At 42.3% G+C, this 15,623-nt stretch overlaps 1 protein-coding gene across 1 annotated transcript in view; it reads left to right on the top strand.

Moving 5' to 3' along the window:
* Positions 1–15,623, top strand: part of FBXO36 (F-box protein 36) — a 106,619-nt gene that overhangs the window by 58,620 nt on the left and 32,376 nt on the right. The window contains exons 2-3 of the mRNA XM_085634994.1: positions 1,404–1,512; positions 9,410–9,582. Coding sequence (XP_085491120.1) covers positions 1,404–1,512; positions 9,410–9,582 — 282 coding nt within the window. The remainder of the gene's footprint in view (positions 1–1,403; positions 1,513–9,409; positions 9,583–15,623) is intronic.

Genomic DNA, 15,623 nt, shown 5'->3' with positions numbered 1-15,623 from the left:
CCAGGGAAGACCTGGCTTGGCCGTTCGGGCTGGACTGTTCCCATGAGGCACAGGGTTAAGACTGTTTTGCATGTAGCTGACTCTGAACTGGGATGGGGAAGTGAGCTAAAGAACAATGATGATTTCAACCCAGATCTGTCACTGGGGTGAGTGTCTGAAAAGTTTCAGCGCTCCGTCCATCATCTTTTTGTGTTTTCCATATATTTAGGGTAACATTTACATCTCTGATTAGGACTGTAATCCTTAATTCATTAATTATTCATGCCAAATTCAACCAACAATTTATCAATTATATTTAGAATGATAACATCAAAAATGTGTAGTAATACATCCAATTTGAGCTAAACAATCACCATTCCCTCTCTCAAACCCTTTTTTGATGGAAAGTTATCAGTTTAAATATTTGAAGCACACCTCCTTGGTAGCTCTATATAGAAGTGGAGATTTCTTTGCATGTGTGAGATAAAATATTTTGAGTTGCTCTGGACACATTATTCATATTTGTTTGTGGCATAAACTGTGGCCTACCATAGAAACAATGGGTGTATTTTTTTTTAAATTAATCAGTTGTCCCTACTTCAGAGATGATGTCACACTTTGCTAAGGGTGAGGTGATTGACTAGAATCAGGTCTGTCCTATACGTTGCAGATTATGGCGTTCCTTGCTGTAGGTAGGGAGTCTTGAAGTCCTACTGATATGACCTGTTTCATCACAATGTCTTAACTAAAGTTTGAATCTTCGTGCATTAATAGATTACCGTAAACCATATAAAATTTGGATGTAAACATTGCATACATTAATAGGTGATTGTCTTCCTTGTACGACTTTATCTACTTCATTTTAGCAGAGGCATGTGAATAGCACTAATTAATTTTTTTTAAAATATTATAAGAATAACTGCAGATATGCAAAAAGCTAGTGTACGGCTTTCTAAGGGTATTCCTAATGTATTAAATGTGCATGAAGCTGCAGAATAACGGTGTCGAGATTTTTTCTCTAAGTACACCAAATGCATATGGCGTAGAATATCATTTAACATGAGTTTGGTGACTATAATCTATATGGCTAACTCGAGTTACATATGTATAGTAATCTACTGTTCTGTAATGTACAATAATATCTACAAAGGAGTTTCATTGTTTTATATATGGCTCAGGGAGAATATGATTAAGAGGTACTTTTGTGATTTGCAAAGCGATGCTTGTATTATTTTTCAGCATGTCTGAAAATGTTTTTAAAAACAAACCATTTACAATGGTTAGTTGATTTTTACCATATTGAGTGATGCTCCATCAAAAATATAACACCATTTGAGTCTCGGTGTTGCCTGCCTGAAAATGATAGATCACTATTTACTATGTGTTCCTCATTCATGAGTCTTATTATTACATTTGAAATACAGGTGATTTTACGATGGTGGAAGATCTCTCTTCGAAGTGAATTTCGTGATGCAAGGCCTGGAGAGTATAGAGAATCTCACCAGGATTTCCTGGATGATACCTCCCTGCAAGGTACATAATAAATATTTAGCTGTTAGTTTATATGTGGCTGACATTTTTTAACCATCAAAGTTGTCTATTTGAATTCAGACACCCAGGTAGTTGTCAGCCATGACTACCCAAATTCAGAGCTAATCCTTGTTCTTTGGAAATAGATTTTAAAATGAGTGTATTATATTTGCATCATACATCGACACAACTCAATATCTTATGCCAACACACCCATCATAATATGTATAGACAACCAGTTTCAAACATCCCCACAACCAACATCATACATCCGCACAATCAAAATCATATGTGCACACAACCAATATCATACACCAACACACGACCAGTATATATCTACACAACCCACAAAATACAAAAACATAACTACAAACCAACTGCAACACACTCACCTTCATATATCACATATCATACATCCATCTAACCCACCATCATATGCCAACACACTCATAATCGTACTCAAAAAACCTACTATCAGAAATCCACACAACCAATATCATGATATGCCAATACACAAAAATCAAAACTAAACCGAGCAATACCCTACAAAAGTAACGTTGAAAGGTAGCTAAAATTGGCTTCTATATTAACAGTGCTTCACCCAAAAAAAAAATAATGACAATTGCCGATTGTCCCAACCCCACCATTCAAAGTAAGCCTTAGCATACACTCTTTAATTAATCAAACACATTCTCAAACAAAATATAACATATCATATAACATCATTAGTTGCGTGATACACGAGCCCACCATCATATGGAAAAATACTAAGTATTATACAGCCACCCACCCAATATAATATGACTTTCACAAACTTTTTTAATTTCGCACAGCCACAAGTATATACACCCAATATCACACAACCACACAGCCATGTTCATGTGTCCAAACCCAACAACATACATTTATACACTCGCCATCAATTTCCCCACATCTTCCATATATCAGAATCCACCATTATATATTTACCAACTCACTCTCTTATTGCAACATACAATCCATCATGCACATCCCCAGTAGTGTACCGTGTTGCTCCATGACCTTAGTGATACCATCATACAACCCTATTGCATGTCTATATATGATCAATGAAACTTTGAAACTTACATCATGTTAAACATTCACACATTATTGGGCTGGGAGTTAAGGTTGATGTAATTTGGCAGGAACATGATAGTAGCTGAAGGCAGCACCTTAACTCATATATGTTACAACCTTTTTATTTTCGTATGTCATAATCACTGTTAGCATGTTAGTTGCCCTCAACCCCCTTCGATCTCTTTCAACTGCATTTATATTTCATTGTTTATTGTTCGGCCAGAGGTTTAGCAATGGAAAGTCAAATATATTACTTAATAAGAATCCACACAGAAAAATACATATATCATACAGTTTAAATATACTAAACGAAATGTAGGCTATCCAGAGCTTCAGGTGTGTATGAATTTCTGGTAACAAAGGTATAATATTCTTTAGGTCATTTCCACAAGGAATTCGGGTAGTGCAAATGAATTTACATAACTGTAATTAGACTAGACCATAATTATATATTCCATAGATTATTCAACAAAATAATTCATTTTTCATTTTTATCATAATATTCATATTAGCATTTGCCATGGTACAGTGCTTAAATGGTAATCACTGACAAACCGTCACATCTCTTATTTTATGTATAAAGTTTATAGGATGTTTTTGAAACATACCCCATCCAGTCCCCTGACTTAGTATCGCCAGAACCCTCACTGTCCACACTACCCTCAAACCTTCTTACCACTTCAGTGATCCACTACCACCTTCCATCCTCAAAGAAATAAAAGCTGCCATCCTTCCCATTATGGTCAAAGATTGTTAACGCTTCACTATTCCAAGGCACTTGCCCGACTGCCTAAAAGCAGCACAGGTAACCCCTATTCTAAACAAGCATTGGCAAAGCCAATAGGTCTCGCCTTTGGGACCTTATAAGTGTTTAGCCATGCAGCACATTATCACCCACTGGGCAGATTTCTGTAATGGAACTGGTACTTATGTAAAGTGCTTTGATACCTTCATTTGTGCTACATAATGCAAAAAATAAAAAGGAATGAAAGGAGAAGTGCTTGCCGATTTCTGAGGTGGGGGAGCGAAAAGATCAGTTAAGATTGAATTATATAATGCCAGTACTAAATCAGAAAACAAGCACAGTAGAGGAAATCAGGAGCCGAATTGAAAGGAGGCGAAAGTGAGTTATACCAGTGTGCAAGTGAAGGCGGGGCTGGAGTATGCTGCATCTTGGTGCCGAGTAACAGATGTTTATTGCCAACCAAATGAATGTTAATTGGTTTGTCGGCCTCTAGTAGGATGAAAGGCTGAGCAGACGCGCTGGGGTTCGAACCTGCGGTTGTGAGGTCAAACATAAGATTAATAGGGTGCTTGCCTTAAAGTTAAGATTGCATTATATAATGCCAGTACCAAATCAGAAAGCGAGCACAGTGGAGAAACTCAGGAGCCAAATTGAAAGGAGGCGAAAGTGGGTTATCCCAGTGTGCAAGTGAAGGCAGGGCTGGAGTATGCTGCATCTTGGTGCCGAGTAACAGATGTTTATTGCCAACCAAATTAATGTTAATTAGTTTGCCGGCCTCTAGTAGGATGAAAGGCTGAGCAGACGCGCTGGGGTTCGAACCTGCGGTTGTGAGGTCAAACAGAAGATTAATAGGATGGAAGCGTCAGCCCACCCTAGCCAACAGAATCGGCTTGGACCAGAGCGGACCGGGCAGGCTAATTGAGTCTGGCTTATAGTCGGTATTTTCGTGCTGCTGGTGTTTTCTAGAGAAGCAGCCGCTGAAATGCAAGGTTTTCATGTTCAACCGGACACTGCAGTCTGGAGTAATTTGAAAGTAGTGTAGATGGACATAATAAGCTTATTTGTAATTTCCCGTGAGGCTCTGGCCAAGGCCCACTCATTAGACGGTGCTGACGATGCCACTGAAAGTAAGATGTCACCATAATTGATTTAGTTTCTGTTCCTTTGTGTTTTAGAGAAAATGAAAGCTCACTCTTGTGGATGTGGGGTGGAGGGACGCGCCTTCTAATGAAAGCGGCAAGGTCTGGAAATGAAACCTAACCCAAAACAGATAGCAGCCTGCGCGCTGCTGCTGATGGCTTCTGAGAGCAACATGCTCTGGGAGTAAACATTTCCCGAAAAGCAAAGAATGGCGCGAGAGAGTAGCGGGTGCGAGTGTGCACGGCAGCGCGGTGAACGCGCTAATTAAAAACAGATGGTGACATGACCCCGAACAGATGGCACCCCTGCTCGTAACTGCAAGCCGTAGGCCGTGGGCGGATACATTCCCTGGGAAAGGTGGGACATGCACCCGCCTTTGTCCAATTGTGTGCTGTCTTTGTTATAAAGACGCACGCAAAGCCCAATAGAAAATATGCTAACAAAAAAAACACACGCACGAGCGTGTGAAAAGTCCAGAGTGATTCCGAAAAGTCGTTTTCCTAGAGCAGGGCATGCGCGCTGCGCTAGGCTCGACCTAAAAAACCTAATGCAGACAGTGTGGATCTCAATAACTTGCACCCTTTCTCCAACATCTCCACTCTGGCGAAACTTCTAGAAAAGTGTACGCAATCGCAACTCTGCGTACACATTGGAAATTCCAACTCTTGGATCACCATTAATCTGGCTTTCGGCGAGGTCACAGCAGGGAATCTGCACTCATTCACATTATGGATGACATTTTAAAACTGCTAGATCAAATGTAATCTTTCCTCCTGATTCTCCTTGACCTATCATCTGCATTTGACACTGTTAATCATGAAAATTACTATCCATTCTTGAACACGGGATGGGCCTTTCAGGGATTGTGCTGCAATGGTTTACTTTGTTCCTCCACAACAGATCCTAAAGAGTCAAGGTGAATCAATCCCTCTCTCAGTCCCCAACAGTAATTATGGGTGTTCCTCAAGGCTCCGCCCTGTCACCCATATTCTTCAATTTATTCTTGGAACCACTAGCAAATGCTATGAACTCCGCAAACATTCTTTTTCATATGTATGCGGATGACACTCAACTATATCTGAAAATCACCTCCCCAGAAGACTTCATTACACTCAATTCTACTCTGATAAACGCGCAAAACTGGCTCACAGAGAACCACCTTATGCCCAACACCTACAAAACGGAATTCCTCCTCATCGCTCCCCCTAATCACTCCCAAGATTGACCTCTGGATGAAACCTCTTATAGCTTTCAACTGCTCTCCCTACATTATTGAGTCTGTGAAATCCCTTGGAATTACAATAGACTTGCACTTGAACATGAGGGATCACATCATCAATGTAACCAAGGGAGCTAAATACCAGATGAGTATACTAAGGAATCTCAAACCATTCCTCCCACAGGAAGAATTTAAGCAGGCGGTGCAAGCTCTTGTACTACCAAGGCTAGCCTACAGTCTTCTCAAACATAGCCTGGCCCCCACGAAGAGCTTCAGATTGATTGATTGATTGATTGAAAGATTGATTACTGGTACAAAAAGAAACAATCACATATCCCCAGCCCTGAAAACCCTAAACTGGCTGCCTTACGAATTAAGAATATAGCTATAGATTGCCTGCATGACTCACAAAGCCCTACATTTCAAGACCCCAATTTATCTGGCTCAAAAGCTAGAATTATCAACGGGGCTGCAGATCATCACGAAGTGCAAGTTCAGTGCTTCTGAAACCGCAGTTCTTTCACAGAAATAGAACGAGTCACAGAGCCTTCTCAGGCATTGCCCTGAAGATTTGGAACTCGCTTCCACCGGAAATCCGTCGAATCTCATCCACCGCTTCTTTCAAAAAGGAAGCGAAAAAAATACTAATGAACAAGTTTCTGCCCTAAAGATCCTTGACTCTACTTCTTATTTTCCTGCCCGCTCTTGTGATTCCGATTGTTTACTACATTGTTGTACACCTGGGAAGCCCAGCATTACCATGCTATACACATCTATGTGATGAATGTTCTTTTCCCTCTATTGTATCCTTACTATCCTAATTGTGAACCGTTCTGATACCCGCTTGGGTCTTGTTCGCGCTATACAAAACTTTATATATAAAAATAAATACAGCTTAAACCAGTAATTACCCTAATTCCTCAGTTAATCCTTGCCACTGAGTGTGCCGATTGTAGTTACATCAACTCACCTTCATTTCCCACTGTTAGACTTTGCCCTCTCTGCAGGGTCACCCCCAAACCTTTTGCCTCCCCCCCCCCCCCCCTATTTTTGCTACATACGTTTTTGTTGGCCATAGGACTGTGTGCATCTTACCACTGCTGACCAATTCTAAAGTGAATGTGCTCACTCCCTAAAGTATACTAAAATTGGCTTATACTTGATTGGTATATTTAATTTCCATAAAAGTCCATAGGAATGTGTTATACTATATCCCCAGGGCCTGTAAATTAAATGCCACTAGTGGGCCTGTAGCATTTATTGTGCCACCCACCTCCCCAACCCCTTAAAACATGTCCCAGGTCTGCCATTGCAGCCTGAAAGCAGTTTTGAACAGCCAATTCGACATGGCAAAATAACCCCCTTGCCAAGCCTTAAACTCCCCTTTTATTGCATAACCCCTAAGGTAGGCCCTAGGTAGCACATAGAGCAGGGTGCATTGTAATTAAAAGTTTTGACATGTGCTTTTAAGTTTACATGTCTTGGTAATGAAAAACCCCTACATTATTTTTCCACTACTGTGAGGCCTACCTTTCTGATAGGATAGCACTGGGTTTCCTTGCTACATTTAATAAGTGCTAACATTTGATTATGACCCCTCTTTAATGGTAAAGTCAGATTTTAAGTCGTCTTTCTGAAAATGCCACTTTACATTTTTTTACATTTTCCTGGTCTAACTATTTGGTGCCTGTAGCCTATATCCTGGGTTCACATGACTAGGTGTATCTGGGAGTTGGCCTTTGTGTAGTGCTCCCAGACAGTGTCCAAAAGTGGAATAGGTGTTGACACGATGGACCATATCTGATTTAAAAAAGGGGAGGAACTGTCATCTACCACATTTACACATCACAAAGGCTCTGCCTGAGTCTACTCACAAAGAGTTTGACATTAGGCTTTTGTAACCCTCAGACAAGCTGGGGCCAGGATGGGGAGGCAGAAAATTCCAGACACCTCTATGGGCGGATACCTCCAGAACCTTCTCCTAGTTCAATGTGGGTATCCAGTATAAATAGTGGACACTCAGACCCAACTCTTCAGTACACCTCTGGACCTGTGGAGGACTCAGAAGGACTGCACTGCAAAAAGGGCTGCTACTCTGTTGCCCTGCTGCCTGAGTGAGAAGGACTGAACCAGCACCTGGACTCTATCTGCTTTGCCTCTTGCCCCCAAGCAGTGCCACCCCAGTCCTGGACCTTGGAAGTGGGCCTTAAGATGCCTTTAGACGCTTTGCCAGCCCTTCTGTGATCCTGTGAGCAGAACCAACGCAGTGCGATGCATTTCCTCACAGCCCTATCGGAACCGCCGCTGCCCGACACATCCGCCGCGCAGGACCTTGCATCACAGCCAGTAGCTTCCCTAGGACCTCCACTGCGCTACATATCTTCCACACAGGACTTTGCATCCAAAGCCCCTTTTCGACAGCATTCTTGACGAAGACGCAGGAGTCTCCCTTGCAGCCCAGCAGCTTCCTTGGAGCTCCTGCTGCACAACGTAACCTCAGCGTGGGATCTCACAACACTCCACAACCAGGAATTAAGGTACTTTGTCCAGCGGGCCTAACCTGGTCCTTGTATTTGGCCTACCCTCCACTGTGGTCAGCCTGAACTTGTGACTGTGTCCGAGTCCAGCGTGACCAGATAACCAAAGTTTGCACTTTGTTCTTCTAGCAGCTGTGGCCACTGCAGGTAAGAGCGGTGGGGCTGTAGGGCCGGGTGGAGGGAATTTCGAGGGACGTCCATGGGGGGAAATTATTTATTTATTTAATTCTCCCTTGTGGTCGTCTCTCGAAATCTCCCCCCACCGCTCTTACCTGCCGCGGCTGGCTTCTAGACACTATTGTCACTTAAATCTTTAAAATTGCATATCTCAAGTTCTACTGTTTGGATGTTTGTTGTTCTTGTCTCAAATAATGTATCAAATTCTACTTAATTTTTCTAATTTCATGTGGGAATTTTCTTGTGTTTTGTTTTCACTTTATTATTGTTTGAAGTGCTGCATAAATAATTTACACATTGCTTCTAAATTCAGCCTGACTGCTTTTGTGCCAAGCTACCAGGGGGTTGAGCACAGGTTAATTTGGGGCTTGACAAGAATTGTGGTTACGGCTAGACTAAGGTTTTATCCCCTCACCCAGCAATCCAATTTCCTACACCCACCATTCTTTAAGTTCTTTTATTGCATTTCCCCTCTCAAACATTGTTACAACAGTGTATCGCTTTAGAAAAAAACCTTCCCTTATTTATCTGTACACCAGCACTTTTTCATCCAGGTTTCCTACCTACCACCTCTGTGCTTCACCTGACGAGTTCATTAGTCACATATTTTATCAAGCATCTGATGAAAACACATGCATAACCATGACAGTCCCCTCCAGTCCTTTAATTTCTGTGCACATCCCCATGATCACCTACAAGCTGAAGACATATTTTATTATGTATAAAAATGGCAGTCTCAAGTACAACCATTATGTGGGATTTAAGTTCTAGCAAGATGTGTTTCCCTGCTATTCATTTTATTTCTCCCGCTATCTTCGATCAGAAGTGCTATATTTTCGAAATATATATGTAGGGCAGAAGCAGAGAACTCTGGCTTTACAATCCATGTCTTTTTTTCTGCACAAGATGCTTCATAATCTTGCATTTGTAACCTATTGCCTACTGCGATGTTAATTATTGACTTTTTGTTTTTCTGGAATACAGCTCAAGTTGCCATAGTGTTTGGTGGAAATACCCTGAACCACGTCCTCAATTTGTGCCGAGGCAACTTTGATTTTCTGGAACGACTTCCCAAATCACTTCTGTTAAACATTATTACCTTCCTGGATCTTGAAGATATTGCAAGACTTTCACAAACCTCACGCACATTTCAAAAGGTAAGAATTTCATGTTATCCAACTAGCTTTCTGACCAGTGAATATTTGACTAATCCTGGAATATCTATTTCTAAATGTTTATGGGCTATCAAAATATAGACGTTACACTCCCAAACGTTTTACGTTTCGTTTGTAAAACCTGTTCCCTGACAATATCAAAGTATGTTGCAGTGGGAAAATCGTAGCATGAGCCTCGTGGTCCTTTTTTGATCTAATTTTGAATGTATGAATGAAAACAGACACAACTGTACGTTAGTTTTATCTTTTTTAAAAATTGTATTTATTCTCAACCTGATAAAGAAAGGAAATGCGAATGTAGGGCCATTACTAAAATTGAAGTGATTAGTCTGATTTTTTAAATTTTTTAAAAAAGTTTGAATAATTACAGGAGTACTTATCAGAGGCTATGACTGTCTGAACGTCGATGGTGCGCTTGCATGTGAAAATATAGCAAGCGTACATTTGATTGTGGGTGTTTACTGCCTTTTGCAGGTGAACCTTTTATTTTTATTTATTTTTGGTGTTTTGTATATCGCGAACAAGATCCTTTCAGGTGATAGAGCGCTTTACAATAAAGAACAAAGGAAATTATACAAATTGTGACAATGTACAGGCATGAAGAACAATAATTGCAAAACAGAAATGGTAGGAGTGGGGATGAGAACAAAAGGACTGGACATAATATTAGGTGAGGCAAAGAATAATAGGCAACAGAGCGGTGTGTAAATGTAAACCAGACGCAGGAGAAAGAGTAGTGCTGAAACTCGAGGGGATGGGTAAGGATGTCTCTAGAGTCAATGACAAAACAGGCAAGGAAAAGTCGCTCCTTATGGTGAAGGAGGTAAGACCTCAGAGTGAGAGGGATTAGTTTGATAGTAGAATTTTTACTTCATTTCCGAAGAGGGGTGTGAATAGGTTACTTCTGATCTCGGGAAGGAGAGAGTTCCAGATTTTGGGGGCAATTCCGGAGAAGGATCGGTTGTAAGTGTTCTTTTCTCCTAAATTTTTGCGCCTTGAGTAGCAAAGAGCTTGGTCTTCTGGAAGGTCTGTTTCTACCTGATAGTGTCAGTTTCTGAGTAAAGTTCGATGGAGTATTATGGTGCAGTCTTCTATGGCTCATACATGCAATTGTAAGGTGGATCCTAGCCCCATAGGGTAGCCATTTCAGTGATTTGTTGGTCAGGGGTGATATGATCACATTTGTTTGATCCAGTGATGAGCCTGGCTGCTGAATTCAGGGTAGCTTTTAGAGGTGAAAGTGAGCTATTCGGTAGGCCTACCAGGGTGGCACTACCATCATCTGATTTCGGTAATACAAGAGCCTGATCCGCTGTTTTGAGGTCAAACAAGGGGAGAAGGGCTTATGTTTCCTTAGGTTATGTAATTGATGATTAGCTCCTCTGGTGGTGGCACTGATGTGTTCTGTCAAGGAGAGGGTTTTTTCCAAGGTTATACCTAGCGATGTACTAGAGTCACGGATTTGTGGGATACAATTCAAGGCAGTAAGGTGTGGGAGCAAATCTTTGATTTTGAGGGTGATGATGGGTGGTGAGATCAGTAAGAATTCTGTTTTTAGGGCATTGAGTTTGAGGTGGTTACAACTCAGCTAATTTTGCATTTTTGTCAGGGTGGTGTTGAGGATATTGATGTCATCAGGAGAGAAGATTTTCATATAGAGTTTCATATAGAGTTGCGTGCCATCCGCATACATGTGGTAGGAAATGTAGGCAAGTTTGAGGATTTCAGTTATAGGATAAATGGAGTAGGTGAGAGAGTAGAGCCTTGAAGAACACCAATCGACACTGGCGACAGATTGGAGAGGGCGCAGTTAATTAGAATGTGCTGAGATCTGTTGTGAATGACAGAGGAGAACCATTTTAGCACAGTACCATAGAGACCTATCCTGTGTTCTGGTAGGTTGAAAAGGGTATCATGATTAACAGTGTCAAATGCTGCTGACAGGACAAGTTGGATAAGTTTCCAAGATTCATTCTGGTCCAGTGAGTGAAGGGTATCGTTAACAATGTGGACCAGGGCAGTTTCAATGAGGGTAATGGTGAGCGTGTGAGATGCAGACTTGTTTGAGGTTCATTTTATTAATATACCTAGTGCTGGGGTGGGATGTCTGGAGTGTGGTCAGTTTAAACATGGTTGTAGGAGTCTATGAGGAGGCTATGACCCGGACAGAAACCAGATTGACATTGGTTGAGGAGTTTGATATTGCTCGATATGAATGCAAAGCTGTAAGTGAACACATTTTTCTAAGAATTTGGCTAAGGTTGGGATGTTGGAGATAGGGCCGTATTTATTGGGGTCCTACTGGTCGAAGTTGTTTTTTTTTACAATAGGAGTAACCTGGCCACTTTTGAGGCGATTGGGTAGGGAGCCTTGGGTGAGTGAGGCATTGATGATCGTGGTCCATAATGGGAGTAGGAAGTGGGTTGAGTAATTTGGATGGAAGAGGGTCATTGAAGTGGTTGGAGTATTTCAAAGAGGTCAGTAGCTTTAGGATGTCATTTTAGCTGAAGGTTTTAAAACTAGATGACGCAGCATTATTTTTGGATAAGCATGGTGGATGACTCTGGCGCCCGTCCTGATCATGGGGGCAGAGTGTAGGGAGGGTTCAGATGGTAGCATAGCATTCTGGATATCGTTTAAGTCTAGTTGTCTCAGCAAAGAAGGAGGTGAAGGTCTCGCAGTTGGGTAGTGTTTTATTGTCAGAGAAAGGGGGATCTCTTTTCCAGTTTGACTTGTGTGTTATAATTTCGAACAGTGTTTTTGGTCGATTTGTTGCTGTCTAGTTGATTATCAAAGAAAGATGCTTTTGAAGTTTCTGATGTGCCTATTGTAGGCACTTTGCCTTTTTCAAGCAGTTTGAGGTTGGACAGGGAGGTGGTATGTCACCATGCTTTTTCTGCGAGTTGGAGTTTCTCATTAAGGTTACAGTTGAACTAAGGGTTTGTTCATTTGGTCGGGATTCTCTTTAATTGTTTGGGTGCCAGGGTGTCCATGATTTTTGCCATGGAATTGATGTAATGCTCAGTGAGGTCATGAACGTTCTTCATGGAGAGAGGCAGTAGTAAGATGTCTTTACTATGAACCGACATGGGGAGTGCGTTAATGTTACCCGTGTCTCGGAGCCAGTGTTTGGCTCTCAAAGGTTGACCATTAGAGATAGGTGCCCTTTCTGAGATGAGGAAGTTGATGCAGCGATGGTCAGTCCAGTCACAAGGTAGGATGGATTTAATTTGTTTAGTGTTCTGTTTTGAAATTATTAAGTCAAGGGTTTCTCCCTTGTTATGGGTTGGGCTGTTGAAGGCTTAGATAAGGTTATGGTCCTGGAGGAAGAATTTGGAACTGTTTACTAGAGGGTCACTGGAGTTGTTCCAATGAATGTTGAAGTCACCAAGAAAGATCTGAGTATTGTGGTGTTCTATGTTAGAGGTCATACTCTCCATGATCTGTTCAATGATTATCTCTGGGGGAATGATAGAACAGTTGAAGAAAGCATCTTGAGTTGTCATTGGTGGTGATGTTGATCCTAAGGTATTCGCACGAGGGCAGTGGGAGAGCAAGTGCTTGTTTCAAAGATAGAGTGAATCTAAGTATACAGGCTAGGCCGCCACCAGGATCTCCTACATGGCCTAGTCTGATGATGTCATAACTGGAAGGGACTAGTAAATCGAGGATTGGGGTTGAGGATTCATTCAACCAAGGTTTCAGTAAGCCTAAGAATGTCCAGGTCACAACTGACCTGCAATTGAGTAACGCAGATTTTAGGGATGTTTTGAGGGTAATGGTGAACGTGTGTGAGATGTGGACCTGCTTGAGGTTCATTTTTTTAATATACCTAGTGCTGGGGTGGGATGTCCTGAGTGGGTAAGTAATAATAGTTTTGATTATTTACAGGGTAGAGTGTGGTCAGTTGGAACATGGTTGTAGGAGTCTATGAGGGAGAGTATATCGTTGTACGATACCCGACGGACTAGTCTATAGGGCATGGAGGAATGGTTATGGTTTGATGTGGATTTCCAATAAAGATGTATGGCCATTGAGTGAGCAGGGGAAGGGACAGATTGATAATTGGGAGTTGAAGTGTAGTTAGTCAGGAGGTGAAACATATGTGAAGACCATTAGTGTTCCAGGTTGGTGGTGATGTGAACTATTTTGAGGATGTCATCCCTAATCAATTGCAGTTCAGAATTGATAGTGTCAAGAGTAGAGCCAGTGAAGCGACTCCTAAGGGGTTCCTGGTGGGGGGAGCACTGTAGTGTAGAGAACTAGCCAAATCATGGCAGCTGGGGGAGCCATCGTCAGAAGGGTTCAGGATCAGAGCCTTAGTGATGGATGGTTGAGGGGGGGCGATGGAGTATTAATCATGTAGAGGGGAGTGTAAACGGTGGGATCTATAGAATTGTGGTCAGTGGGGATGTCAGAATGGTGATGATGTGAGGGAGTGCTAGCATTCACGTTGAGGGAGTTGGACTGCAGTGGAGCCTGAAAAAGGGTGGGTGATCGCCATGGGAGAGGGGTGGGAAGAGGCATAAGAGGGTTATGAGATGAGGTTATCAGATGGGGAGGAGTCAGAGGGGAGTTGTGAGGGGGTTGACGGGCAGGGTGGTCATCTCCAGTTTTTCCTTTGAGTTAGGAGAAGAGATCTGTGAAGAGTTCAAGATTTTGATCTAAAGATTAAATGAGCACGGTGCTGGTATAGTTGATGAAGATGGTGGCATCTGCATTGTATAACGTGGAGGGCGCAATAGTACGTTTGTTACCATGTGGGATTTTCTTGGTGATGGTGGTGTTGAATGAGGAAGATAGAGCTTCCCTCCTTAGCACGTAGCGTGGTCGTGAAGATGAGGTCATTCAGTAGCGTACCCTTATTGTAACAGAAATATGGGTCAGTAATAAGAGTTGCTTTGTTAAGGTTGATGATTCTGTTTGAGATTTCTCATGGCATTTTTTGTTATGTTGGTGGAATAGTTTATTAAAAACTAGTCCATTCCTAGGGCGTTCAGATCGTTGTTAATGTGGGAGGGGAGAGCTGAGGAATTATGCCCTTATCCGGATTGTTGTCCCCTTAGGTGCAGGGGTGATTGCATGTGCCTGAAGGGGCAGGAAAGATTCTTTACTGTACATTGACTGAAGTTACTTATCCAAACTAGAACCAGTAGGTGTCACAGAGCATTAGTCCAACAGGTTTAGTGTCCATATAGGTGCACGGGTACAGGAGCTGAGTGGACGAAATTTTCAAAATGTAATGTAGATCTAGAGTCGAGTGGACTAGATATACAATATTGAAATACAGTGTAAGGGCTGATTCTAAAATTGGCGGTCTGACTGCCAGACCGCCATTGCGGTGCTCGGGAGCGCGCAGCCAAGTTGGCAACATCGAGGCTGCCGCATTACGGGTTTACTGCTGGGCATTGCGAGTTTACCCCCATTTACCGCCAGCGGCTTTCTTCCTGTGGCATGTTTCGGCTCACACAGTGAGCCTGAAGGCAATTCCGCTGCAGTGCTGCGCCTGCACTGTAATGCACACACTGTTGCCATGCACCATGTTGTGCATGGCACACAGTGCTCACACTACAGTGCTAGAATGGGGGGGGCATTACATGTACCCTCAGCCACATTTCCCAATGGGCTAAAACGTCCCTGCCTTTCCGGTGACCTTTTCATGGCAGGATGCCGCCATGAAAAGGTTGTTGAAAATGCAACTTGTAATTCCGACGGTGGTACGTGCATCAGCACCGCCATACCCCGCTGCTTTCCTAACCGCCGCGGGATCCATGATCCTGTTGGTGGTTGAGGGCTTGAGACGGTTCTATGTGTAGGTGGCGGTTGAACTCCCACTGCCAACCTGGGTAGAGCGGTCTTCAGACTGCCGTACTCATAATCCTGCCCTAAATATTGAGCTGAGTAGATGGAAATAATCATTATGCAATATACAGTACAAATACAATGCCAATACACCTGGCAGGAGCAGTAAGCATATCAAGGCCAGAGGCAAAGGTTTTGGGCCTACCATATAGTCTGTTCCT

The sequence above is a fragment of the Triturus cristatus genome, chromosome 11, assembly GCF_964204655.1.
Source record: "Triturus cristatus chromosome 11, aTriCri1.1, whole genome shotgun sequence".
NCBI lineage: Eukaryota > Metazoa > Chordata > Amphibia > Caudata > Salamandridae > Triturus > Triturus cristatus.
The sequence above is the reverse complement of the archived record's forward strand: the minus strand, read 5'-3'. Positions and strand labels throughout refer to the sequence as shown.